At 52.5% G+C, this 26584-nt stretch overlaps 1 protein-coding gene across 4 annotated transcripts in view; it reads left to right on the top strand.

The window, feature by feature from the left end:
- MYO7B (myosin VIIB) overlaps window positions 1-26584 on the top strand; it is a 91288-nt gene that overhangs the window by 57102 nt on the left and 7602 nt on the right. For 2 of the 4 annotated variants that reach the window (XM_053596816.1, XM_053596814.1), the window contains exons 17-34: window positions 1802-1954; window positions 2631-2729; window positions 4302-4396; window positions 7658-7742; window positions 9330-9548; window positions 10446-10619; window positions 11258-11467; window positions 11613-11777; window positions 13782-13859; window positions 13995-14122; window positions 18536-18662; window positions 20054-20173; window positions 21439-21612; window positions 22147-22374; window positions 23469-23636; window positions 25093-25210; window positions 25291-25417; window positions 26102-26265. In XM_053596816.1, coding sequence (XP_053452791.1) covers window positions 1802-1954; window positions 2631-2729; window positions 4302-4396; window positions 7658-7742; window positions 9330-9548; window positions 10446-10619; window positions 11258-11467; window positions 11613-11777; window positions 13782-13859; window positions 13995-14122; window positions 18536-18662; window positions 20054-20173; window positions 21439-21612; window positions 22147-22374; window positions 23469-23636; window positions 25093-25210; window positions 25291-25417; window positions 26102-26265 — 2632 coding nt within the window. Of the gene's footprint in view, window positions 1-1801; window positions 1955-2630; window positions 2730-4301; window positions 4397-7657; window positions 7743-9329; window positions 9549-10433; window positions 10620-11257; window positions 11468-11612; window positions 11778-13781; window positions 13860-13994; window positions 14123-18535; window positions 18663-20053; window positions 20174-21438; window positions 21613-22146; window positions 22375-23468; window positions 23637-25092; window positions 25211-25290; window positions 25418-26101; window positions 26266-26584 lie in introns of all 4 variants that reach the window. The other 2 variants (XM_053596815.1, XM_053596813.1) reach the window with 1 other exon arrangement.

Genomic DNA, 26584 nt, shown 5'->3' with positions numbered 1-26584 from the left:
GTACCATGGCATCATAGCTCACAGCAATCTCAAACTCTTGGGCTCAAGCAATTCTCTTGTCTCAGCCTCCTGAGTAGCTGGGACTACAGGCGCCTGCCACAACACTCAGCTACTTTTAGAGATGGAGTCCCGCTCAGGCTGGTCTCAAACCTGTGAGCTCAGGCAATCCACCTGCCTCGGCTTCCCAGAGTGCTAGGATTACAAGTGTGAGCCACTTAGCTTGCCTTTTTTTCCATTCTTGAAATACTTTACCAAGAAGAATATGTTCCAGCTCCATCCATGTAAAAGATGTAAAATCTCCATCTTTTTTGGCTGCATAGTATTCCATTCATGGGTTGATAGGCATTTGGGCTACTTCCACGAGTTGGCAATTATGAATTGGGCTACAGTAAACATTCTAGTGCAAATATCTTTGTTGTAAAATGATTTTTGTTCATCTGGGTAGATACCTAGTAATGGAATTGCAGGATCAAATAGTAGGTCGACTTTAGTTCCTTGAGAATTCTCCATACTTCTTTCCAAAAAGGCTGTCATCAAAAAGGGTATATTAGTTTGCAGTCCCGCCAGCAGGGTAAAAGTGTTCTCTTCTCTTCACCTTCACACCAACACCTGTAGTTTTGAGATTTTGTGATGTGGGCTACTCTTACTGGAGTTAGATGATATCTCAAAGTGGTTTGGATGTGCATTTCTCTGATGTTAAAGATGATGAGCATTTTTTCATGTGTTTTTTCGCCTATCAGTCTTCAGAGACATTTCTGTTCAAGTCTCTTGCCCACAAAGAAATGAGGTTGGTTGTTCTTTTCTTACTGATTTGAGTTCTCCATAGATTCTAGTTATCAGACCTTTATTGGAATCATAACCTGCAAAAATCTTCTCTTGTGCTCAAGGCAGTCTGTTTGCTTTATTTGTAGTGCCCTTAGCTGTGCAGAAGCTTTTTAGTTGATTAGATCCCAGTAACATATTTTTGGGGTTGCTTCAATTGCCAGGGAAGTCCTCCTCATAAAATATTTCCCCAAGCCGATATCTTTGAGTGTTTTCCCTGCACTCTCTGCTAGTATTTTTATAGTTTGGTGTCTTAAGTTTAAATCTTTTATCCAGTGAGAATCAGTTTTTGTTGATGGTGAAAGGTGGGAGTCCAGTCACCCCCACCGTGCAGAGCGCTGGGAAATGCCTATAGGAAATGCTCAGTAAATAGCAGCTGAGGGCTGGGCCCAGGCTGTGCGCTGTGGCCGGACGGAGCCTTGCGCCTGGCTCTCCGGTCCTCAGTCTCACAGGTAAGTACTGGTGCCTGCTGGGAGACTTACCCAATTGGAGGGCATTTCCCTGAGACCCGGAAAGACCCCATGGCTCTAGGTGGAGGGGGCCTCTCTAGAGGCCAAGCCACTGCAGTCTTGGGGCTACTGCGGAAGCCCAACGCCCAGAGGAAAGCATCATGCCCAAATTCGTCTTATGCCAGCCACCCCTGCCTCCAAGCAGGGCACAGCTCAGTTCCCCGGCCAGCTGGCCCCTCCAGGTATCCCTCCTTTATCCATCTCAGGGGACGGAGAGACTAAGCTAACTAGAATATTTTCTGCCTCTAAGTTTGAGATTTATTTCTTCATTCTGCTGCTGGGTGTGGGTGGCGCTGAGGTTGGAAATGCTCTGGCCAGCGCCCAAGCAGACGCGCAGGGAGGCAAGACGTGCACGCCCAGAACCCTGTGTCCCTGGTACTCTGTGCATCTTGAGAGCGGTGGAGTGTTGTGCTGCGTGGCCACCGCGGAGAGGGCGGCCGCTGCCCTCAGCCGCCCGTGTCCGCCCGCAGCTTTTCGACCGGGAGCTGTGCTTGCGCCAGCTGCGCTACTCGGGCATGATGGAGACCGTGCTCATCCGAAAGTCGGGCTTCCCCATCCGCTACTCGTTCGCGGAGTTCTCCCAGAGGTTCCGCCTGCTGCTGCCCAGCGACGCGCGGGCTCAGGTGCGCCACCGTCCACCATCACGCGATCAGGGCCACCTCTGAGCAGTCCTGGTCCTCCCTCTCTGCGTCGGGCACCTCCAGCCCCAGTACCAAGGGCCTCCTACTGCCCCCCAGTGCCCAGGCCCCCAGCCCCACCAAGATCTCAGTCCTTCTTCCCTTCCCTCGCCCTTCCTCCCGCCGCCCCTCTTGCTCGCCCAGCCCCGCTGACTCGCCCCGGGCTGGGGGACCCCAGCAGCTGAAGCACACACCTGCAGTTTCACAGCAAATGCTGTTCCCATGAGGCAGGATGTCAGGGAGCTGAGGTGTGGCCAGGGAGCAGTTAGGGCCAGAGAGTCCTTCCCCTCCCGCCTGAGCCCTCAGCCATCCTGAAGTCTGGCCTGGCCTGGGGCCAAGTATTGAGGCCCCTGGCCAAGGGATGCCCATGACCCTGAAGCCTAAGCCCTGTCTGCCCACCTCGTCCCACTCCTTGACCTGATGGGCCCTTTGCGCTGTCCCTAGGGCAGCCCCTTGGCAGTGGAGCCGGTGGGAATTGGAGGAAGATACCCATCCCCAGACCTCACCCTCTAAGGGGGTCTCTGCTTCAACATGCTCAGAGCCAAGCCTTTTTCTTTTCTCTTTTCTTTTCCTTCCTTTCTTTCTTTTCTGTTTTTGAGCCAACCCTTTTTCTCCTTGGCAGCTTCAAGACAAGTTCCGCGAAATGACCATAGGCATCGCTGACATGTGGCTGGGGACAGACAAAGACTGGAAAGTGGGCAAGACCAAAATTTTCCTGAAGGTGACACCTTGCAAAATCAGCTTCCTAAGAGCATGTGGGACTGGTCAGCTTTTGCACCAGGCCTGGTGTCTCTACTGATGTGCCCTGAGCCAAGGCCGCTGGCGCCAGCTCTGTGCCTTTTGGGAGCCCCAGGTGTAGAGTTGTGTTAGGAGCAATCAAGGTGGGGGGAACCCTAGAAAGGCCAGCCCAGATTCTGGGGGTCCAGGAAGTTTCTCAGAGAGGAATCCCCAGGGCAAGATGGGAAGGAGGAGGCACCTCCCAGACACAGTCCAAGAGCACCAAGGGACTCAAGCTGGGCTCCCCATGTGCTGAGAACAGGCTGCCTGCATGCCGGGGGTCAGAGCCTGCAGCAGGGGCTTCAAGCCTCTCCAGAGCCCACAGAGGGCAGGCACGACAGTGGAAGGCTGCAGTGTGCTGACTCCGTGAACTGACTTGTACCTGGTTGGCTTGTACAAGCCTCACCACCACCTGCCTCCCTCACAACAGACAGGAGCCAGGGGTCAGGCACAGGCAGCCCTCCGGGATTGCCCTTTGGGTCAAAGAGCCACCAGGGAAAGACTCTCCCTGTGCCCTGTCCTCATAACCCTGGGACAAGCACAGGGAGAGGGAAGAGGAGGAGGAGATGGAGCCAGGAGGACGCCTTGCCAACTCACCTGAGCCTGCCCTCTCCATCCCCGCTGCTCCTTCCTCTCCCCCCATAGTGACTGCCCTCGTCTATCCTCAGAGGGACCTCCTGGCCCCAGCCCTCGAGTCAGTCTGTCTGTTCATCTGTCTAGGCACTAGCCAGGCCGGTGTGGGGACTCTGGGGCTCAGACAGGGAGAAGAAGCAGAGGGCTTCTGATGTGGCTGGGAGGTGAGGCCTGCAGAGAGGATCCCCCAGGGCACTGCCAGAAGGGTGGGCAAGGGCCACAGGGGCCTTGGGGTGAGGTCAGTGTGGAGAGATGGTCAAGGAGGCCAGTGCCCACCCTCCACCTCTCCTTTCCCTGCTTCTCCTTGAGGCCACTGCTGGGCGTGGTCTGTCTCTGTTGCCCAGTGTGTGTGGTCCAGGCAGGAAGGGCCCTCGAGGCCCCAGCCTCTCACAGTTCACAGGAGGGCCACACAGCTCTGTGTTCGGCAGAGATAGCCCTGTCTTCTGGGGCTGAGATGCCAGATCTGCGCCTCTCACCCCAGGACATGGTGACACCCAGGGATGAATAAGGCCCATCCGTCTCAGGCCCTGAGTCCCACTCACGGGTTGCAGGAAACATTTTTATATTGAAGCAACCATAGGTTTCATACGGTCAAATGCAAAGTGGCATGCTCGACTTCAGGTAAATGTGTCCCCTCTTGGATTCCTCAGAGTGGAAATGAAGGTTGGCAGGTTGGATTAGCGAGTAGGGGAAGGTGAGGTGGGAAGTCCTTGAATCTGAGCTGGGAGGTGTAGCTGCAGCTCCTGTCTCGCAGCCACATGCTGCTCAGTCTGACGGTCCCTTCTTTGGCTTGAGAGACACTGCCTTTTGGGGACAGCATCCAGGAAGGTGGTGTAGAGATGAGGGCAGGACAGCTCTGTGATGGCTTCTCTCCTGTTCCCAGGAGGACCAGGACAGTCTACTGGAGATACAGAGGAGCCAGGCTCTGGACAGAGCGGCAGTCAGCATCCAGAGAGTCCTCCGGGGCTACAAACACAGGTACTGACCCTCTCCAAGTCACCACCTGCCATGTCCCCCACAAAGTGGGGTCACTTGTTTCTGCATAAAATGTTGTGCCACTTCCTTCTGCCTTCTGTCGTTTCTGATGAGAAACCCGCTGTCACTCAAATTGGTTTTCCTCCTGTAGGTTATGCACTATTTTCCTCTCATCGCCTTCATGATTTTTTGCCTTTGGTTTTCAGAAATTTGACTGTGATGTGTCTTGGTAGGGATTTCTTTGGATTTATTTTGTTTTGAATCTGTAAGTTTATGTCTCTTGCCAAAGTTATAACCTTTTCAGTCCTCATTTCCTCCATTTAGCTTTTTTAGAGCTGCCACTTTCTTCTTTCCTTCCAGAACTCTAATGACATAAATACTAGACTGTTTGCTAGAGCCCTGCTGGTTCCTGAGGCCCTGTTCACTTTCTTTCCATCTATCTCTCCCTGTTTTTCAGGCTGAATAATTTCTGCTGTTCTGTCCTCACACTTACTGATTCTTAACTCTGTTCTCTCCAGTCTGTTGCTGAGCTCATTCAATGAGGTAAGTTTTTCTTTTTCCAATTAGGATATTTTTTGTTCTAAAATGTTCATTTAGGGCTACTTTATGTCTTCTTTTGTTTTAGAGACAGAGTCTCACTTTGTCACCCTCAGTAGAGTGCCATGGCGTCACAGCTCACAGCAACCTCCAGCTCTTGGGCTTAGGCGATTCTCTTGCCTCAGCCTCCTGAGTAGCTGGGACTACAGGCACCAGCCACAACACCCAGCTATTTTTGTTGTTGTTGTTGCAGTTTGGCCGGGGCTGGATTTGAACCCACCACCCTTGGTATATGGGGTTGGCACCCTACTCACTGAGCCACAGGTGCCGCCCCGCTTCTTTTTTTTTTTTTTTGACTATTTTATAAAACTTTAATTTCTATTATACATGTATACTTATGTATTATATATATGTATTTTTTATAAACCAATAACATAGTCATTTATTATCATTCACAAGTACGAGTCATTATGAAAGTTTTGAGAAACACAAAAATCAAGAAACATTAAATCTGCACGGATGGAATGTGTTCAAAATTTCTCACTGAAGTGTGTTTACATCCTACACATTTTGTCAGATTTAATCCTAAGGGGATTTCTCCCCTAGATAGGGTCTCATTTTCTCGCCCAGACTCACCGCATCCCATTAATCACAGATGTTCTTAATGAAGAATCTAGAATGGTGACTCCTTTGCAGAAGGTTCTCAATTTTTGTTGCCCAGATCCATCAGAGGAATCACTACTATGGCAGCTATAGCCTTAATAAGTGTACTTAAGTAGAAGACTTCAAAGTCAAAATTACTTCTTGGCCCCTGGGCTGCAGGACAGATGTTTTGTTGGCAGGCATGAAAACATCGTTAATCTGCAGGTGGATGTTGTATTAGCAGGCGTGAAAACATTAATCTCTTTGTACATCTTTAGCAGAGTTCTCAGGCGACCAGATGCATTATAAGTGAGCAGAAATATTTGGAATCTTTCTTTTTCTTTAAGCAGTAGTCTCGACAGTGGGCTTAAAATATTCAGTGAACGGTACTGTAAAGAAATGTGCTGTCATCCAGACTTTGTTACTCCATTTCTAGAGCATTGGCAAAGTAGATTTAGCATAATTCTTGAGGGTGCTAGGATTTTCAGAACAGTAAATGAGCACTGGCTTCAACTTAGCCCCTAACAAGAGAGTCAACCTGTCCTTTGAAGCTTTGAAGCCGGATACTGACTTCTCCTGTCTGTCTATCAACATCTTACATGGCACTTTTTTCCAATATAAGGCTATTTCATTTACATGGAAAATCTTTTCCTTAGGCAGCCACCTTCAATTGTCTTAGCCAGATCTTCTGAATAACTTGCTGCAGCTTCTGCGTCAGCACTTGCTGCTTCCCTTTGCACTTACGGTGTTATGGGTGCACGGAGATTGTTTCTTGCCTTAAACTTCGTGAACCAACCTCTGCTAGCTTCAGACTTTTCTTCTGCAGCTTCCTCACCTCTCTCAGAAGAGAGTTAGAGCCTTTCTCTGGATTAGACTTTGGCTTAAGTGATTGTTGTGATCTTCTTTCCAGATCAAACTTTCTCTATTTCAGCAGTAAGGTTGCTTTGCTTTCTTATCATTTTATGCTCACTGGAGGAACACTTAATTGCCTTCGACTTTTCCTTTGCATTCACAACTTGCTCTTTGGCACATGAGGCCTAGTTTTCAGCCTTCATAGGCTTTCCACGTGCCTTCCTCACTGAGCTTAATTATTTTACCTTCTGATTTAAAGTTAGAGACTTGCAACTCTTTCACTTGAACATTTAGAGGCCACTGTAGGGTTATCAATAGGCCTAGTTTCAATATTGCTGTGTCTCAGGGAATAGCAAGGCTGGAGGAGAGATAGGGGAATGGCCAGTCTGTGGAGCAGTCAGAACACACAATGATCGAGTTTGCCATCTTACTGGGCGGCACCTGTGGCTCAAAGGAGTAGAGTGCTGGCCCCATATACCAGAGGTGGCGGGTTCGAACCCGGCCCCAGCCAAAAACTGCGGGAAAAAAAAAAAAAAAAGTTTGCCATCTTACATGGTGTGGTCTGTGGCACCTCAAAATAGTTACGATGGCAACATCAAAGATCACAGATCACCATAACATATGTGGTAACAATGGAACAGTTTGAAAAAGAGGCTATCGCAACAGGAGGGATTTTAAGAATTAACAAAATGTGATACAGACATAAAGTGAGCACACCCTGTTGGAAAAACTCGTGCTGATAGACTTGCTTGACGCAAGGGCCACAAACCTTCAGTTTGTAAAAATGCAGGATCTGTGACGTGCAGGTAAGTTGCAGTACATGAAATGCAGTAAGTCTGTGCAGCTGTCCGCACCACACCTGCGTGCAGGCACCTCTCCTCTCTGCGTCCAACCCTGGGTGGTGGCTGGAGAAAGGGGGTCTGGCAAGTAATAACCAGTTAGGAATGAATTTTATCCCTTCATCATTTGTGGGGCATAGAAAAAAATGAAGAAGAGTTTTTTGATTAGTTTAAAAACTAATTGTCATTATTCACAAATTTGGGTTGTCCGCAGTAAATTTTATGTTCTTCATCTACTTGTGTCTTTTGGTCTAGAAAGGCTTCTGAGAAAATGTATTGTTTTCATTTTACCCCAAATTTTGTTATCTTTCTTCCTTTTGAAATCAATTCCGCTACAAAGGAGTCCAAATGTCTGGGGTTGTTCCACGACTCTGGCTTACATTTCCTCTTCTAGGCAGGAGTTCCTGAAGCAGAGGCGGGCAGCCGTGACCCTCCAGGCCGGGTGGAGAGGCTACAGCAACAGGAGGAATTTCAAGCTGGTGAGAGAGCTCCTGGGCGTCTGGGCCTGCATGATAAGTGGATGGCTTTTGAGTAAAAGACAATTTTTTTTTAAAGACAGAGTCTCACTTTGTGGGTCTTGGTAGAGTGCCGTGGCATCATAGCTCCCAGCAACCTCAAACTCTTGGGCTCAGGTGATCCTCTTGCCTCTGCCTCCTGAGTAGCTGGGACTATAGGCTCTCACCCTCCACAACACCTGGCTATTTTAGAGATGGGGTCTTGCTCTTGCTCAGGCTGGTCTCGAACTCCTGGGCTCAAGCAATCTGCCTACCTTGGCCTCCCAGAATGCTAGGATTATAGGCGTGAGCCACTGCTCCTGGCCTTAAAAGACAAATTTTTGAAGTGTGAAGATATCTCATGCAGGAAGGATCAAATCACTCAGAGATGTAATCAGACCTCAGCCTCCCATGTTTTCTAGCCTACTGTAGTCTCCAGCCTGTGGCTTGTGAACTCCAAAATGTTCTCCTGAAGAATTCTGAGCATCTCCAGAGCTAGCCTAGGTGTCATGCTCTGAAATGAAATAATGCCTGTCCCTTCCCAACTTACTGGAAATGACATAAGTAAATGAATTGGTTATTCTGTTTCAAACACTCCTTCCTGATTTATCTCTTAACCACAGGCACTTGCTAATGAGTAGCTGATCAACAAATGCACTAGCACAACCGCACAACCACACAACCACAACGTGGCTACACCCTGTTGGGCCTCACTTGAACTCTTTCCTTTTTCATGGACGTGACTGTGGTTGTGACATACAGTGGTCACATCACCAAGACTGGCCCAGGCCTTTCTGCATTCCATGCTCACAAAGGGCACAGTAGTAGCTGACCTGTATGGGAAGGCTCCTTGGGGCCTAATGCTCTGCATGTGCCATTTTATTTAATATTAAACCAACCATACAGTTAAGGGACTGAGGCATGAAGGGTTAGGTGTTTTCCCCAAGAGCACACAGTTAAAAGCTAAAGAGCTGGGGTTTGTATGCAAGGTTATAGGACTTGAGTTGGTTATGTGACCAACTATTGAGTTGGTTTTAAGAAGCCGACAAGGCTTGTCACAAGGTCTCAGGGGCTGCTGTTGCCCAGGGATGTATGTAGTCCAGAGGCAGATGTTCATTCATTTCTCATTTCGCTTTTATTTTAAAGGTGCCCTGACAGTCTAGCTTGATGAAGCTGGCTATAGGGCTCCACACAGGTGTGCTCCCTCTAACATGTTTGCTGGACTTGGTTGGCAGATGTGAAAAACACTGCCTGCCTCTGGAATCCTCTTGCCCATGTGAAATCCAATCTGATTCTCTCTGTCCATGGCCCCCAGGAGACCACTTTATAATTTATGCTATTTTGCAAATGCTTGTTTAGCACTTATTTGCATGTCAAGTTCTATCCTAGGTACCTTACAAGCAATAAGTCTCTCAGTACACTCACACTTATAGGTGTGTGCGATTCTAACGTGAGCTCTTTGCCAAAAAGCAGCGGACTATTAAGCTGCTCTACAAGGTCTCCTGGGGAATACAGTCTCTATTTCCCAAAGGCCTTCTCACCCTGGAGCTGGCCTCTGTCTTGCCTCTGCAGATCCTCGTGGGCTTTGAGCGACTGCAGGCCATTGCACGGAGCCATCTGCTGGCCAGGCAATACCAGGCCATGCGGCAGAGGGTGGTCCAGTTGCAGGCCCTCTGCAGGGGCTACCTGGTGCGCCAGCAGGTTCAAGCCAAGAAGAGGGCAGTGCTGGTCATTCAGGCCCATGCCAGAGGCATGGCTGCCCGGCGGAGCTTCCAGCAACGGAAAGCCAGTGTAAGTGGTCACCCAGCCTCTTGGGCAGGTAGGGCTGGCAGCAGCCCAAGTGGGCGAAGGAAGGCAGGAGGAGTGGGCAGCCATAATGGCACTCTTACCAGAAGCCCCTTTGGAAAGTCCTCACCCTCAAGTTAACAATTACTCAAGAACATGACAAGGATACAGGGGGCAAATTAGGAGGCACCTTCTGGGCAGAAAGACAAGAGACAGCTCTTTCCTGTCTCTGGCCAAAGTCAGTACTACAGCAGCCCATCACACCACCCAGGGAACCTTGGTCACTGTGAGAGCTTGCAGGACATAGCATGGGAGAGGCACCAGATGGGCAGGGCAACCTTAAGCCTGGATCCTGGAGGGTGATCTCCCTATTCTCTTCTCTTTCACCTTAGGGGTAATTTTTTGGGCAGGAATGGTTGGTCCCCAGGAAGGACAGATGAGCTATGAGAGCCTACCCTTCCATGGAGGGAGCAAAGGCCCTGGTTGTTGGCCTGTGCATGACAGCTCCGGGGACAGAGAAATAACAAGGGAACTGCCCTGTGTCTGGGCAGCGGGGAGGACAGGGAGCAGGGGACAGGGGATAGCACCAAGATAGATCCACTTGCATTTTATACCTCAGTTCTGGGGGTCCCTGGCATTTGAGGTGGTGTCTTAGGGGCCATGTAGGGGGGAGAACAAGCCAGCACCTCACCTCTCTGGACTTCTGATTTCCACTGGGAAATGGAAAGCCTTGGCTGGTTGATCTCTAGTCACTCTTGGTGTTAAAATCTATTATTTTAGAGCAAAACATTGATTGGACAAGTGATGGCAGGATGAGGGTTACTTGGCTTCAGAAAGTGCTTGCTCTGTGAGGTAGGCAGAGCTGGGTCCATGGCTAACCTTCCGCCCCAGGGCTGTGTGCAGGCACCACTGGTCATCCCGGCAGCAGAAGAGCAGAAGAGTCCAGGTGCCCTCCCCACCAAGAAGCGCAAGTCCATCTACGACACCATCACCGACACAGAGATGGTGGAGCAAGTGTTTGGCTTCCTCCCGGCCATGATTGGGGCACAGGAGGGCCAGGCCTCACCGCTCTTCAAGGTGAGACCAGCCTGTGTTTCCAAGTCTGTCGGGGCTCCTTGAGAAGCCAACCCCCAGCAGCTGGGGGAGCTGCCTGGGAGTGGCCAGGTGGGTGCCACAGCCCCGAGCTGTGTGGTCCCGCGGTCCCGCAAGGAGAGGGGAGAAAATGTGGGTTTCTGCAGCCAGATCCCTTCCCACTACAGTGCTTCCCAGAGCCTTTTCTCTCCCAAAGTCCCGTCTGTCATGCAGCATCCCCAGCCCTCCCCTGAGTGCCTTGGGGCTGCCTTCTGCTGAATGTGACCATAAGGCAGAAGGCGGGAGGAGCAGCACCCCAGCTGTCCTCTGTGGACCCACACTACACTCTGCCTCCTCCCTTGTGTAGCAGGCAGCCGGCACTGGGACCTCCGCCAAGAGGAGCTCCGTCTCCTGCCCTGAGGGTAGTGGGGAGGGGATGGGGGCATGTATAGCCCCGTCTGCAGTGCAGGCTATTCAGGGAACATGGGCAGATGCCCCTGTACCCAGTGAAGAGCCAGACTGACACTTCTCAGGCTCTACAGGGCCCGCCCCCCAAGCAATGCCCACTCTGTTGGAAGTTAGCTGACCAGTTGGCTGCTATCTGAAAGGACAGCTGACCCATGTTCTTTCTCGCTGATCCCCAGGATTTGGAAGCAAAGACCCAGAAGCTCCCCGAGGTTGACCTGGACACGGTCCCCCTGCTGGAGGAGCCTGAGGAGGACGTGGATGGCCTGGCCGAATACACGTTCCCCAAGTTTGCTGTGACTTACTTCCAGAAGTCAGCCAGCCACACACACATCCAGCGGCCCCTCCGATACCCACTGCTCTACCATGAGAACGATGCTGACTGCTCGGTACCTGGTGTTCTTGGGTTTCTGGAGAACCAGTGGCTCAGGACACTCCCAGAGCCCGGAGTCTGAGCTGTGGTTTGGAGGAAACAAGGAAGGGACCCCAGTGCTAGGAGCTGGGTCCCAGCTGGGCCTCTGTCTCATTCCCCAGGCCGCCCTGGCTGTGTGGAACATCATCCTGAGGTTCATGGGTGACCTCCCTGAGCCAGTGCTCTATGCCAGGAGCAGCCAGGGCAGCTCGGTGATACAGCAGCTCCACCACACGCTGGACAGGGAGGGCAGTGCCCAGAGTCTGCAGCAAGGGAGGTCTTCACAGGTGAGTGGCAGGTAAGGGAGGGCCCAGCCCTGGGAAGCTGTGCAGGAAGTGGGGGCAGGTGAGGTGTAGGAACCCTCCCATTGCCACTACCTGCTGAACCCAGCCCCTAAGCCAGGGCACCTGTGAACTTTCAGTCTTGCACTTGGAAACTTGTGAGATTTCTGAATTATATAATCATTAATGAAGAGATTCCCCTGGACTCTCCTATTGTGCTTTGACTTAATTGGATTTAAATGTGTATAACAGTAATAAGGACAGATGTTATCATTGACTGACAGCCTATGTGGCAGCTGCTTCTCTTCATCCAATCCCCAGGTGGGCCAGTGCTGCAAGGTGGGGGTTGTTATGTTTGTTTACAGCTCAAGAAATGTGGACGTGAAATGACTTGCCCGCAGATCACAATGGACACGTTGGGCAGGACCTGGGCTTTGAATCCATTCTGCTGAATTCAAGGACCATGTTCTTGACCTAAGCTCTACCCTGCCCTCTGATGGGAGTTCATTCATACCCATTTTGGTCAGAAGTCCTTCCCACACCCCAGTGTTATGCTGTAATCATGGTGGAGCTAACCAAGGAGTTATGCAGCAGTGACAGCACTCAGGCCCTGCAGAGGCCAGGGCCTATGCTTGCCCCACACACCAGTTCCCTGGGTAGGACCCAGCTCAGATGCCTGAGGGTTCCTGTGTGTGCAGACTATGTAGAAATCTCAAGGACTCTGCACACCCAATCACGTGGCCAACCCAGTCCAGAAAGTACATGGCAGTCACCTGGGCCCAAGCCCCGAGTCCTCGATCTCTGGAATTGTGGGCTCCAGCAGGGCATATACCTCAGATTGGGAGGTATCTATTACTGTTTAACAAATCACCCCAAAATTTAGCAGCTTAAAATGGCACACATTTATTATCTCACACAGTCTCTGAGGGTTAGGAGCAGCTTAATGGGAAAGTTCTCATTCAGGATCTGTCATGAGGCTCCATCAATTCATCTCCTGGGGTTGAAGGGGTCCATTCCCGAGACTCATTCACTTGGCTGTTGGCTGGACGCCTCCATTCCTCTCCATGAGGAGGGGAGGAGCTCTCCGTGAGCTGCCTGAGCATCCTCACAGCATGGCAACCGCTCAGGGAAAGGGCTCTGGGAGACAGACCTTCCACCCTGCACTTCTGGGGAGTGGACGGGGGCAGGACTGGCTTCCTGGAGGTCAGATCTTGGGTTTTTCTTCCCACGTGTGTTTGTTAAGTACCTGCTTTGTGTCCCACACACACGGCAGTAAGCCAAGCCCACCCCACCACCCTCATGCAGCTTACCAGGTACTGTGTTGTCTCACAGTCAACCCCTATGTGGCAGACCAGATTTGCCCCCGCCAGAAGCTGGTGCCTGGGTCTGGAGTAGGCTGATCTCAACCCATGCCCAGTCCCACACGCAGCTCCAATTTTGGCAACAAATTCTTCCCATGACCCCATTATGACAAAGCAGGTCTAGCATCTGCCTAAAGAGACTGACAGATCCTAAGGGCTGGGGGACAATCCCTGCCTTGTCTGGACCCCAGCTCAGAGCCTCAGCTCTTCTGATCCCCTGCAGACCTCTGCCTGGCAGACCCCACCTGCTCTGTTCCAGCTGCCAAATTTTTACTGAGGGTGGGCCATGGCTTGGGTCTGTCCCAAGCACCTGAGCTCACACCCAGTCCTGCCTCTAAGTTCTTAAATGGGGAAAGCAACAAGCTTTGCAATCAGAAGAACAGCGCCGAACCCCTCCCAGAAGGCTGGTGAGCGGCTTTTGTCTAGTCTCTTGCCTTCCCTGGGCCTCTTATTTTGGAAGTGAGGGTGGCAATGTGGACCTGTGAGTGTTACGAAGCTTGTGTGGTTCTGGTGCTCTATAGCTGAGGCCAGAAAATGTCTGGGTGAGAGAGACACTCACCCCCTGGCTGCAGGGTCAGCAGCATTGAGGTAAGCCCAGTCTTACCTCAGACCCAAGCCACAGTCATTCTTGAACTGTCCCCTTCCACAGAGGCCCGGCCACAGGGACAAGGGAACCAAGGAGATCTCCTCCATGAAGCTGAAGCGGTCTTCCTGGCTCACAGGCCAGGTGAGCCCTGGGATCAGGATCTCAGCCTACTCTCTGCAGGGCTCCAAGCTGTCACTTACCTCCTTGCTCACTAGTTTCCTCCTTGGCAAATGGGGAGAATCACAGCTGCCCTGACAGCCATCTTTGGGCTTCAAGGTGGCCAGCCAGCTGAACACTGGGGAGGAGACATTGGAGCCCAGGGGCCTAGTCGCAGACAGCCCCATGTCCAACCTGGAGAAGGTGCACTTCATCGTGGGCTACGCCCTCCTGCGGCCTGGGCTCAGGTCAGTGCCCCACACCCCACTCCCATTGACAGCCGGGCTCTCAACCTTGGGCCACAGCCTCCTCCCCACCTCCAAGACATCTCTGTCCTGGGGCCTGCAGGGTAGGTCTCAGGACAGCAGATACTGTGGCCACTAGGGTTCTCTGCTCACCCTGCATTAAGAAAACCCATGAGAAAAACTCAGTTTTAGGAAAACAGATTCATCATGGGCTGGGGATTACTTAGAACATGCTTTAGTGCAGGATCCTGTAAATGAGCAAGCTCCTCATTTACATGATATATATTCTACTTTTTATACAATTTGCCTTATGGGAATTGGGGTTTCATGCTTGTTATAAAAAATACATATAGTAGGGGTGTGCCTGTGGCTAAAAGGAGTAGAGCACCGGCCCCATATGCCAGAGGTGGCGGGTTCAAACCCAGCCCCCGCCAAAAACTGCAAAAAAAATACATACAGTCAGACTGTGAATACTGTATTCTCCATCCACAGTTGGTCGAATTGGTAGAACGTGCCTCCACAGATTCAGAGGGCCGACTGTATACTGCTTCAAGGGACAGACAGTACTGTATTTTAGGGGTTCACTTATTATAAGTTAATATTTTAAACTAGATTTGGGAAATTTTTGGTCATTATTTCTTTAAATATTTTTTCTACCTCCTTCTCTCTTCCTTCAAACTCTAATTAAGCCTCTGTAAGCTCTGATATCTCAGGTCCCTGAGGGTCATCTTTTCTTTTTTTTCCCTCTGTTCTTTAGATTGGACTATTTCTATTAATCTGTCTTGAAATTCACTGATCCTTCTCTCTCTTCCCTAACCTATTCTTTTTTTTTTTTTGTAGAGACAGAGTCTCACTTTATTGCCCTTGGTAGAATGCCGTGGCATCACACAGCTCGCAGAAAGCTCCAACTCCTGGGCTTAGGCGATTCTCTTGCCTCAGCCTCCCGAGTAGCTGGGACCACAGGCGCCCACCACAACATCCGCCTATTTTTTTGTTGTAGTGTGGCCGGGGCCAGGTTTGAACCCGCCACCCTCAGTATATGAGGCCGGCACCCTACCCACTGAGCCACAGGTGCCACCCCCCTAGCCTACTCTTATACCCATATAACATATCTTTTACTTCTAATACTCTATTTTTTAGTTTTAGAATTTGCACTTGGAGAATGAAACCCTGTCTCTATTAAAAATAGGAAAAATTAGGGCAGCGCCTGTGGCTCAGTGAGCAGGGCGCCGGCCCCATATGCCGAGGGTGGCGGGTTCAAACCCAGCCCCTGCCAAACTGCAACCAAAAAATAGCCAGGCATTGTGGCGGGTGCCTGTAGTCCCAGCTACTTTGGAGGCTGAGGCAGGAGAATCACCTAAGCCCAGGAGTTGGAGTTGCTGTGAGCTGCATGATGCCAACGGCACTCTACCGAGGGCAATAAAGTGAAACTCTGTCTCTACAAAAAAAAAAAAAAAAAATAGGAAAAATTAGCCAGATGTTAGGTGGGAAACTGTAGTCCCAGCTACTCATGAGGCTGAGGCAAGAGGATCATTTGAGCCCAAGAGTGTGAGGTTGCCGTGAGCTGTGACGCCACATCTCTCTACCCAAGGTGACAGAGTGAGACTTTGTCTCAAAAAAAAAAACAAATTTGCATTTGGGTATTTATTCTATTTCTGTTTCTGTTTCTCTGCCAAGATTTCCTGGTTGTTCATTCACTATAAGCATAGTTTTCTTTTGTCCTTGAGCAGTAGTTTTTAAACCCTTTTTGCAAATCTAATATCTGGGACAGCTCGAGGTGAGTCTTCACTAACCGTCTCTTCTTCTTGAGGATGGTCACGTCTTCCTGTCTCCTTACAGGTCTGGTGCTTGACTGTTATCTCCTCACAAAACTAGTAGTTTGGAACTATATCCTGGACCTTGAGGATGATATATTTAGAGACTCCAGATGCATTTTTAGCCTTTTGAAGAGCATTGACTTTTTGTTTTGGCAGGCAATTAGCTTGGCTGAATTTAAAGTCTATCTCCCATGTTCCCATGTGGTGAGTGGAGTGGCAGCTGGAATCCCTGTTCAGTTATTTTAGCTTTAGCTACCGGAAGCTGCCCCGCCATGTGAAGATTCTTTAACCCAGTAAGACTACAAGGCTTCTACTCAAATTTAGCTGCCTACATGACACCAACTGGCAAGTATTCTAAGTTATCTGGCTCTGTTGGTAGTTCCCTCATGAAGAACCCCTCACGAGCCACCACACTGTCCAATATGGCAGACGCATAAAGGATATATCAGAACAAGGTGTGCTGGGGCCTCCTTGATACCTCCATGGGCACTCTCCACAGTGTGGTATGCAACTGTGACATCCTTCCTGATCCCATGAGAGCCTCTGCCTCTCACAAGCCCCCAGGGGAACTTCCCCTGGCCTCTTACTGCTGGAAGCTTTTGGAATTATGGACTTCCCTCTTGTGTGGGAGCCCATCTAGATGGCTAAAGCCCAGCTCCTTCTCCAGCGTCCTCTTGGCCAGCAGGAATTTCATACTTTACCGACCACACAGCACATATGCGGTTCCCATCCCTTGAATCGTCTCTCTCCACCTTGCCCTGGGTTCAGAGTTCTCCAGGAGGAAGCGGACACTAGTTGCTTTATTCATGGAAGTCCCAGCTCAGGGACATAAGTCAAACACCAGCAAGGATGCTATCACCAGGCTCCATTCTTGGGCTCTGTAGGGAGGGCAGTGGGCTTCTAGTCACATTGTACCTCCCGGAGGGAGTGAGGGGGTCTCACCTCTGACAGACAAGCCCCATCCCTGTTGGCAGTTCTCCTGGAGTCCCACTCCCTGCCCCATCACTTACAGAAAGTAGAAATGGGCTACAGATCTCTCTGCTCCCATGAAGTCCCTGTCCAGGCATCACCTTCCAAATTTCTTGTCTTCCTGTACACAGGCTGGAGGTGACATGGAAGCTGGACAAGCTCTGCCATTTTTTAGCAAATTCTACAAGAATGTTGGATGTTAGCATCCATTGTTCCGTGGTTCAGAGATCTTAGCCAAATTCTGAGACCAAAAGAAATGTCCTGTTCCACATCTGTCACACATTCCACATATGCTTATTAAGTACCCACTCGGGCCAGGGTCAGCATGCAGAGATGAAGACGTGTCTATCCCCGAGAAGCCTACCCTGTAGTCGGGGGGTGGGGGGGTGGGGGCACAAGAGAACCAGGAGAGCCACAAGACAGTATGTGCGTCTTAGTATGTTCCGGGCCCAGTGGGGGCTCCAAGAAGGGGCAGTCTTAATGCCCTTCTGGGGTGTTTACCAGGGAGGGAAAGGGTGAATAAGTTACTTTTAAAATACCCTGAAGGGGTTGTCACAGCTGGGTCATGGAGTCTGCATTCGATTTTTCCCCTAAGGGAAGTAGGAAAAGTTTTAAGCAGCAGAGGACTGTGATCATAATCTGATTTCCAAAGTAGTTGCCCCGGCAGTAACACGGCAGGATGCGGCCTGGGGGGAGGGGACCGAGAAAACACCCAGGATAGAAGTGGTAGAATCGGTGGCTGATTGGATTTAGAGGATGCAGGGATGTGAGGAGCCTGGAGTGGCCGCAGATTTCCAGTCTGTGTGAACGGTTAGTGATGGTGCCTGTAGACTGCACAGAGGACGCGTGCTGGGCTCCTGGTGGCCAGCTGCGTCATGTCTTCCCAGCTCTGTGTTCAGCGTCCTCATGTTGGCAGCTTGAAATTGGCCTTGGTGGGGACATTTGCACCACAGAAATCTGTAAATGCAATGAGTTTTTTTCTGGGGAGAGTTGGGTGGTAAACATTTATCAGCACACCATGAGTATTGAGGGAAGGTACTGGCTTCTGCGTATGTGGAGTTTGAGGCAGTAATGGGATAATTTTTAAGATGATAGAGGCTGGAGTTAGTGAGAAAGGATCCAAGAGAGTCCCTCATTAAGAGGTGACAGAGGGGGGCAGCCCAGGAGCTGTGAAAACAGGACTGGGTCAGGAGGTGAGAGAGCGAGAGGTTCTCCTGTGAAGTCCCCATTTCTATCTGTGTTCAGGGGGGGAGAAATCACTGCTTGTCCTAACTGTGGAGTTGGGGAGCAGAGCAGGCAGGTCATGCCAAGGGTGGCCACGGAGGGCTGCCCCACACCCACCGAGGGCCAGTGCAGGGAGGACTGAGGCAGCAGCACGGGCAGTGGTGTTGAGGGCAGAGATGGACAGGGAGGACAAGGGCCAGGCCTTGGGGTGAGACGGGAAGCAAGTAGGGGGCAAGCCTGAGAAGACAGCAGCTGCATTCCTGGGAGATGAGGCAGCTGGGCAGCCGAGGGCTGAGGGCACCCCACCGTCGGAACCCTGGTGAGGCAGCAGGACTGTGAGCCCAGGCACTCCATCTCCCCCCTGGTCCCCAGCCTGCCTTCTCAGCAGGTGGTCTGTGTCTTTTAGGGATGAGATTTACTGCCAGATCTGCAAGCAGCTCTCGGAGAACTTCAGAAAGAGCAGCCTGGCCCGGGGCTGGATCCTGCTTAGCCTCTGCCTGGGCTGCTTCCCGCCCTCGGAGAGGCTGATGAAGGTGGGGCCCGGGGGCAGGGGACAGGGGACAGGTTACTACTGGAGCCCTGGTGGGCCCTGGGCCTGGGGCAGTGCCAGAATCCCAAGGCTTGGCCCGGTTCTGCCCCTGCAGGCCAAGACAGGCAGCAGTGGCTGTGTTGCTCTGAGCCTCAGTTTCCCCATCTGTATAAAATGACACTGCTTCTGGCTCCTTCCAGCCCCTACCAGGTCTTCAGGGTAGCTCAGGCACCCCGAAGTTTTCACTTCGGCTCAGGCTCCAGGGTAGCTCCTCAAGCCCAAAATGAAATGGTAGATGAAACATGGCCTGAAAAGACAGATGTCCTGGGAGTGGGCCCCTCCTGGAGATGGGCTGAGACCTGGAAGGGGAGGTGGGTTAGCAGGTGCTTCCGAATGCCGGAGGCCTCAGGCTTCAGAGGTTTAACGTCCCTTTGGTTCTGCTTATAGATATGAGTGACATCTTCAGTCAGTCACTCGTCACCATAGATACCACTGTGATAAAATATATATGTGTGTATATCCACCTTTAGGATAGGTTTGAATTATTGGGCCAAAGAACACGTGGGCTCTAAAACTATGCACTATTTAAAATATATTGTCAATGGCGGCAGCTGTGGCTCAGTTGGTAGGGCGCTGGCCCCATATACCGAGGGTGGTGGGTTCAAACCTGGCCCCGGCCAAACTGCAACCAAAAAATAGCCGGGCATTGTGGCAGGTGCCTGTAGTCCCAGCTACTTGGGAGGCTGAGGCAAGAGAATCGCCTAAGCCCAGGAGTTGGAGGTTGCTGTGAGCTGTGTGACGCCACGGCACTCTACCCGAGGGCCATAAAGTGAGACTCTGTCTCTACAAAAAATAAAATAAAATAAAAAATTGTATCTATATTGTCAAGCCAGGCACAGTGGCTCGGGCCTGTAATCCTAGCACTGTGGGAGGCTGAGGAGGGAGAATTGCTTGAGCTCAGGAGTTCAAGACTTGTTTGAGTGAGAGTGAGACCCTGACTCCTAAAAAAATGGAAAAACCCGGCTGGGCACCGTGGTGAGCGCCTGTAATCCCAGGGGGTTCCGGAGGCTGAGGCAGTGGGATGCTCACAGCCCAAGTCTGAGGTTGCAGTGAGCTATGACGCCTCTACACTCTGCTCAGGGCATAGGGTGGGACTCTGCCTCAAAAAAAAAAAAAGCAAAGAAATAAAAATAAAAAATAAGCAAGGAAATAAAATATATTACCAAACCGCTCCTCCAAGGTGCACCAGTCTGTATTTCTCCTTGCAAGGTATGAGCGTGCTCATCTCAGCACATCTTTACAAACTGAGTATTACAGTTTCTAAAATCTGAGGGCAGTGAGTAGAAACAGCCTTTCACCCTCAGCACCTTCCCTTCTTCCTTCCTCACCCTCCAGTATCTCCTGAACTTCATTGATCGGGGGCCAGCAGGCTATGGACCCTTCTGTGCTGAGCGCCTGAGACGCACCTACGCGAACGGGGTGCGCACGGAGCCCCCCACCTGGCTGGAGCTGCAGGTAGTGGCCGGCAGGGGTGGGAGTCGGCAGTGAGGGGCAGTGCAGGCCACAGGCTCTCCAGTACAGTTCGTGGGGTGCCTTCTTCTAGGGTAGGACCTTTGTCCTCCCAGCTCCTCTGTCTCCTCTGGTTATCTCTGAGGGTAAGGGTCCCTGGAGCCTCCCCTTCATGCTCTGTCTCCCCAGTCATGGTCCAGACATAGAGATGCCCCCACCTCTGGACCCACATTCTTTTAGGGCCCTACTAAGGGAAGATTCATCTAACCCTGTCATCAGCATCGTGCTGTGCTAATTGCTTCCACTGTCATCCCTCTGATGGCTTGACTTTGTAAAGAAGGCAGTGGTCCCACCAAGGTTGTTTTCCTTGGTCGTTCTGCTGCTGTTGGAAGCAGGTGAGCCTCACTCTGCTTTGGCAGCTGTGTCACCTTTGAGTTCTTGTGGCTTCCTCAGGAAGGGTCACTCAGAACAGCCAGGATGGAGGGGTCCCTGCACCCTGCCCCACCTGTGGATTAGGCCCAGCCCCAGCCTGGAAGGAGGTGCTCATCCCTGTGACCCCACAGTACCCTCTCCCAGGAGATGCAGGTCACCTCTGTGAGTCAAAGCTCAGGGTTCTCATCTAAAAGTGGAGCTGTGGCTCGGCACCAATACCACAGTGGTTATGGCGCCAGACACATGCACCGAGGCTAACAGGTTCGAGCCTGGCCTGGGCCAGGCCGAGATACCACAAACAATGACAACTGCAACAAAAAAAACAGTTGGGCGTTGTGGCAGGGGCCTGTAGTCCCAGCTACTTTGGAGATCGAGGTGAGAAAATCACTTGAGCCTAAGAGTTTGAGGTTGCTGTGAGCTGTGATGCCACAGCACTCTACTGAGGGCAACAAAGTGAGACTCTGTCTTAAAATATATATATATATTTTATATTATTTAAAATACATATTTAATATATTTATATTTATACATTATATATATATGGAGCTGTGATGTCCTACAGGCTACAGCCCCCACCCCAGGGCTGCTGAGGTAGACTTGGAGAAGCACCCAAATCCTTGGATGTGTGTGGCTAGCCTTGCTCTGGCCCTCCCAGCAGCCTCTCCAGTGGCAAACCCCTATTGGCCTGAGCTGTGGCCAAGCCGGGAGCCCTTGGGACCCCACTGGGGATGGCCAAGCAGGGGCAGTAGGGCAGGGAGAGAGGGGTGGATAAGGGCCAGCCTCCTGTCCATGGGCTCCACAGCTGAGCCCACAGGCCTGAGTCTCCCTCTGTCCCCAAGGCCGTCAAGTCCAAGAAGCACATCCCGATCCAAGTCACCTTGGTGACTGGGGAGAGCCTGACCATCACCGTCGACTCAGCTTCCACGTCACAGGAAATCTGCCAGCACATTGCCCACAAACAGGACCTTAGTGACCACCTGGGCTTCTCCCTCCAGGTTGCTGTGTACGACAAGGTACCGACCAGGTGTCGCTTGCCTCCCTCAAGCACCCAGGCAGAGCACCTGAAATCTCGAGCCCTCGCACCTTGCCAGCCTGGTCACCACCAGCCCTCCTAGCCACCAAACACACGAAGATGTACCCGCACACACACAGCCCGCAGCCTGTCCTCCTGCCCACCCTCACATTAAAGCCCAGCAGCTGCACCTTGGACCCAACACCTCATCACTCCCTCAACACCGGGCACCTTCACCACCGCCTGCTCCACCCTCCCTCACACCCAGCACTGCAGACACAGAGGAGCATAGCCCACTTGCAGGCCACCCACCCGCCCAAGCTCTCCCACGCCTATGCCCACACCCACATCCCCACGCTCAGACACACACCCATTGGCCAACCGAGATACCACAGCCCAACCCATTAGCCAGCACCCATCTCTGCCTCCTGTGGGAAGGGGCTGTAGGGAGGAGTGACAGGGAGTGGTGGGCAGGTGTCTCCATGAGTGGAATGACCGTGGCCGCTAACCCTGCTGCCCCTGACTGTGGCCTCAGTTCTGGTCCCTGGGCAGTGGGCGTGACCATGTGATGGACGCCATCGCCCAGTGTGAGCAACTGGCCCAGGAGAGGGGTGAGAGCCAGCGCCAGTCGCCCTGGCGCATCTACTTCCGGAAGGAGTTCTTCACCCCCTGGCATGACTCCCAGGAAGACCCCATCAGCACCAAGCTCATCTATCGCCAAGTCCTCCATGGAGTCTGGGCTGGCGAGTACAGCTTTGAGAAGGTGAGAGGGCCTGAGGAAGAGCCACATTCAAGGTCCAGCCTGGGCTGCGCCATCAGGAAGTACCCCCTGGAGGATGAACCCAGCTGGCATCAGAAAGTACAGAATATGGAAGGCAGAGGAAGGGGGGCAGGGAAGGTGTCATGGGGTGCAGGGGTGCAGCCCCTTCCAGGCCCAGCCTTCACTTCATCTTCCATTGGATCTTGGGTTTGCCCAAGCCTTTGGGTTTCATGGTACCAGCAGCCGGCAGGGAAGGCCTACTTGCCTCACCACTGCAGCCCTGTGTATGGGGCAGCAAAACCTAATAGTTGGGAACATGGCCTTGGAGCCCTAACACCTGAGTTCAAGTCCAGCCCTGTGTATGGGGCAGCAAGGCCTGGTGGTCAGGAACATGGCCTTGGAGCCCTACACCTGATTTCAAGTCCCACTTCTGCCACTGACTGGCAGTATGACCTTGGGAATTTCCATCACCTCTGTGAGCCTCAGGCCCTCATCTGGAATGTGCAGAGAGGACTGAGAGCTCTCACAGGGTAGTGGTAAGAATTGAGGGGAACTGTGCACCTGCAGGAAATCTCTTGCTCAGTCAGAAGGGTGCTGTGATGGGGCCTGGGACAGGTACAAGCTGGGAGCCACAGGGGCAGCAGGCCCTGGAAGGCTTTGGTCTCATAGAGAGAATGGGCTGCTTGGGTCTCTTACACACACTTCTCCTGGCTGAGTCTCTGCGGAAGCCCCACTGGGGTGCCCACTAGTTTCCCTAGGCAAGTGAGAACTGGAGCTCTGAGAGGGAAATGCCATGCCCACTTCTCCCCACTCAGAGCAGCAGTGTCTAGGTTCTACCTAGGAACTCAAGAGAGGAGCATTCCCTGTCAAGGCCAAGGCTGCTGGGATTCCCAGCCTGTCAACAGGAGCAGGCCTGCACCAGGGCCCAGGCAGGACACATGGTGGTTCAGTTGGGGAAGGAGCAGTTCCTGCCTAGTGGAGGTGGCAGGTTAGGGAGGCTGGCCACACTCCGCTGCACTGGGGCCAGAGCTGGGCACCGGTGAGAGTGTCCTGGGAAAGGGTGAGTGCTCACTCAACTCCCCCTCCTGGCTGTGCAGGAGGAAGGGCTAGTGGAGCTGCTGGCCCAGCACTGCTATGTGCAATTTGGTGCCTTGGCGGAGGACAAGGCTATCCAGGAGCTGCTGCCCAGCTGTGTGCCCCCCAAGCTGTACAGGACCAAGCCCCCTGAGAAGTGGACTAGTCTCGTCACTGCCGTCCATTCCAAGGTCAGCCTGTGTACAGTCTGAGCACTCCAGTCCTGAGCTCTCTTTGGGGTGGTAGGAGGCCCTAGGTATGCAGAGGGATGGATTCCCTCCCATGAGCCCCACCCACTGGGGAATCAGAAGCTTGACCTTGACAGTTAAGTAAGTATAGCCCTGTCTTTTCAGGTTCAAACAGTCCCACTCAAGTTCAAATCCTTATTGCAGGCCTGTGCCACCTTCTTCCTCCTAAGCAGGCATCTTGGGTGGGTCCCTGTGCTGATCTGTGCTGCAGTTTCCAGTCTGGCCATGGCCTCTCAGCATGAAAGGGCAGCCACAGCTGCTGTCCACTGTGCCACAGACTCAGCATCCGTCCTGCCCGGGGAGATTGCCCCATCTTGCCCCTGGGCCTTTTTATGTCCCCTTGCTGGGTGCATGGGAACTCGTGGGTTGGAGTGTGGATGTGTACATATTTGATGCACATTGCATATTTCTTTGCTTTTTTTTTTTTTGGAGACAGAATCTCAAGCTGTCGCCCTTGGTAGAGTGCCATGGCGTCATAGCTCACAACCTCTTGGGCTTAAGCAATTCCCTTGCCTCAGCCTCCCAAGTAGCTGGGACTACAGGCACCTTGCACAATGCCTGGCTGTTTTTTGGTTGCAGCTTCAGTGTTGTTTTTAGCTGGCCCGGGCCGGGTTGGAACCCACCAGCCTGGGTGTATGTGGCCGGCACCCTACCTACTGAGCTACAGGCGCCGCCTGATGCACATTGCATATTGCCAAATCTTTCTTCAGATGCAGGGTGTCTGTTTACATTCCCAAAGCCAGTATGTGAATGGTACTCAGCCACTTTTAAAAGTTAGAATGAGAGAAATAACATTTTTTTCAACAAACAGTGAAAAGCAAGTTCAGTTGGGTGTTACAGCCAGTTGTGGACACGGTGCAGCAGAGTGGGAGAGAAGGGGGGAAGAGTCCAGAAAGGGGTGGGGAGGAAAAGTGAAGAAGAGGACCTAGCAGGAAAGATGAGGTGGAGGTTCCAGAGAGAGGCCTCAGTGAGCTGAAGAAGAGCTCCAGAGAAGAAAGGCAGAGCGAGGACCAAGGACACAGAGACACAGCGGCCCTCTCGCACGGAGGAGGACACAGACCCATAGGCAGGCGTTGGCAAGCACGGGCCCAAGCACACACCACAGACAAATGAAGCTCCGCCCTACACTGTGGTCCCCAGTAAAGAGGCGAAGGCCTTCCTTATTCCCCAAAACCACCTCCTAAAGGGTTCCTGGGGTTCAGCAGGGCTGCACTAGTGCCCAGAAAGTTACCGGGAGCATCCCTGGAGAATCCCTAAAGCGCTGGCCTTGCTTTAGGTAGAAGCATCACAGAATGATCCACCAACTCATCTCCCTGAGCCCTGGGTGAGGGACTAGCTAGGGGAGACAGGGCAACTGAAGTGACGTGAGGGATGCACTCTGCACCCTCCCCCGCTTCAGGCCTCATATACCCAGACGCAAGCCACGCGGCTGGCCGTGCAGGGGCAGGTGGTGGATGCCGCCCGTCTACAGTGGCCACTGCTCTTCTCCCGGCTCTTTGAAGTCACCATGCTCTCTGGTAATGGCACCTGATGGGGTGGGTCAGATGTGGGCTGGTCACCCCAGCATGAGTTTGACACTGCTGTCTCCCCTGCCCAGGTCCCCGCCTGCCCAAGACTCAGCTCATCTTGGCTGTTAACTGGAAGGGGCTATACTTTCTGGACCAGAGGGAGAAGATGCTGCTGGAACTCTCCTTCCCAGAGGTCATGGGTCTGGCCACCAACAGGTGGGGGGCCCAAGGGAAGACATCTTCTCACAAACTGAGTTCTTGGTTTATTGCATCTGTGGGATCGGGGAGAGACAAAAGCAGGTAGTATGTTGTCCCCAGAGCTTAGCTGGGCTGGAGGAACAGGGGTCAATATGTGCAGCAGCTGCTGGACTTGGGAGCCCCTCCAGTGCCAGGTGGCACTGCCCATTAACCACTCTGGCTGAGCACTGCCCTGGCCACCCCTCTTTGGGTGGGCATGCGGCCTGCAGTCTCTGGCACGCGTGCACTCAGCAGGCTGCTTCCCTTCTCATGAGCAAGAGCTGGTGGAACTCCTTGCACACTCATTCTGCAGATGGGTAAACTGAGGCACACAGAGGCGAGGGTGTCAGAGTCAGCACATGGTGAAGCCAGCAGCTCATCTCAGCTCTGATGTTCTTTTTGCCATGTCCCTGGTGTCTGTGTGGTATCCCTGCACTCCAGCCTCATCATTACCTGCCCAGAGCTGCCCACACTCTGGCACCCACTGCCTCAGGCCTGAGGGGCTCTGCACTCTGGCCAGCTCAGCCACCGCTCACAGTGGTGCCTGGCCTAGCCCCGGCCCTGGAAAAGCCTCTCTGTTCCCTGGTCTGTGACTCAGGAGGTGCTAAAGTGGGGGGTGGGGGGGAGATGGGGGAGCCCCATTCACACTGTCTTCCTTTCTAGGGAGGCCCAGGGTAGCCAGAAGCTGCTGCTGTCCACTCTGCATGGGGAGTATGAGCTTCTGTCCCTCAGCAGTGTAGCCATCGCTGAGATGGTGGCCCTGTTCCTGGAGGGCCTGAAGGAGAGGTCCGTGTTCGCCATGGCCCTGCAGGACAGGAAGGCCACAGGTGCCCAGCTGGGTGGGGTGAGGCGAGGGCCCATGTGCAGGGGTTGTGGGGAGGCAGCAGGCACACACACACACACACAGAGAGCAGCTGTGTGGCATGGAGTGAGGCTTGGGAATGTGAGCAGAGGGAGGGAGGGAAGGAGGGTCTCAGAGCTCTAAGGGGGGCAGCTTGGGGCAAGGCCCTGTCTCTCTCAGCCATTATTTCCTCTTCTACAAAATTAAGAGTTGAAAAAGGTGGTCTCAAGCCCCCCAAGACCAGCCTTGCTCAGGACTGCCCTGCTGCAGAAGCCACTCAGTTAGCCCCTTGCACAGATGTGGAA

This window comes from Nycticebus coucang, chromosome 7 (genome assembly GCF_027406575.1).
Source record: "Nycticebus coucang isolate mNycCou1 chromosome 7, mNycCou1.pri, whole genome shotgun sequence".
Lineage (NCBI taxonomy): Eukaryota > Metazoa > Chordata > Mammalia > Primates > Lorisidae > Nycticebus > Nycticebus coucang.
This window is presented reverse-complemented; position numbering and strand designations above follow the sequence as displayed.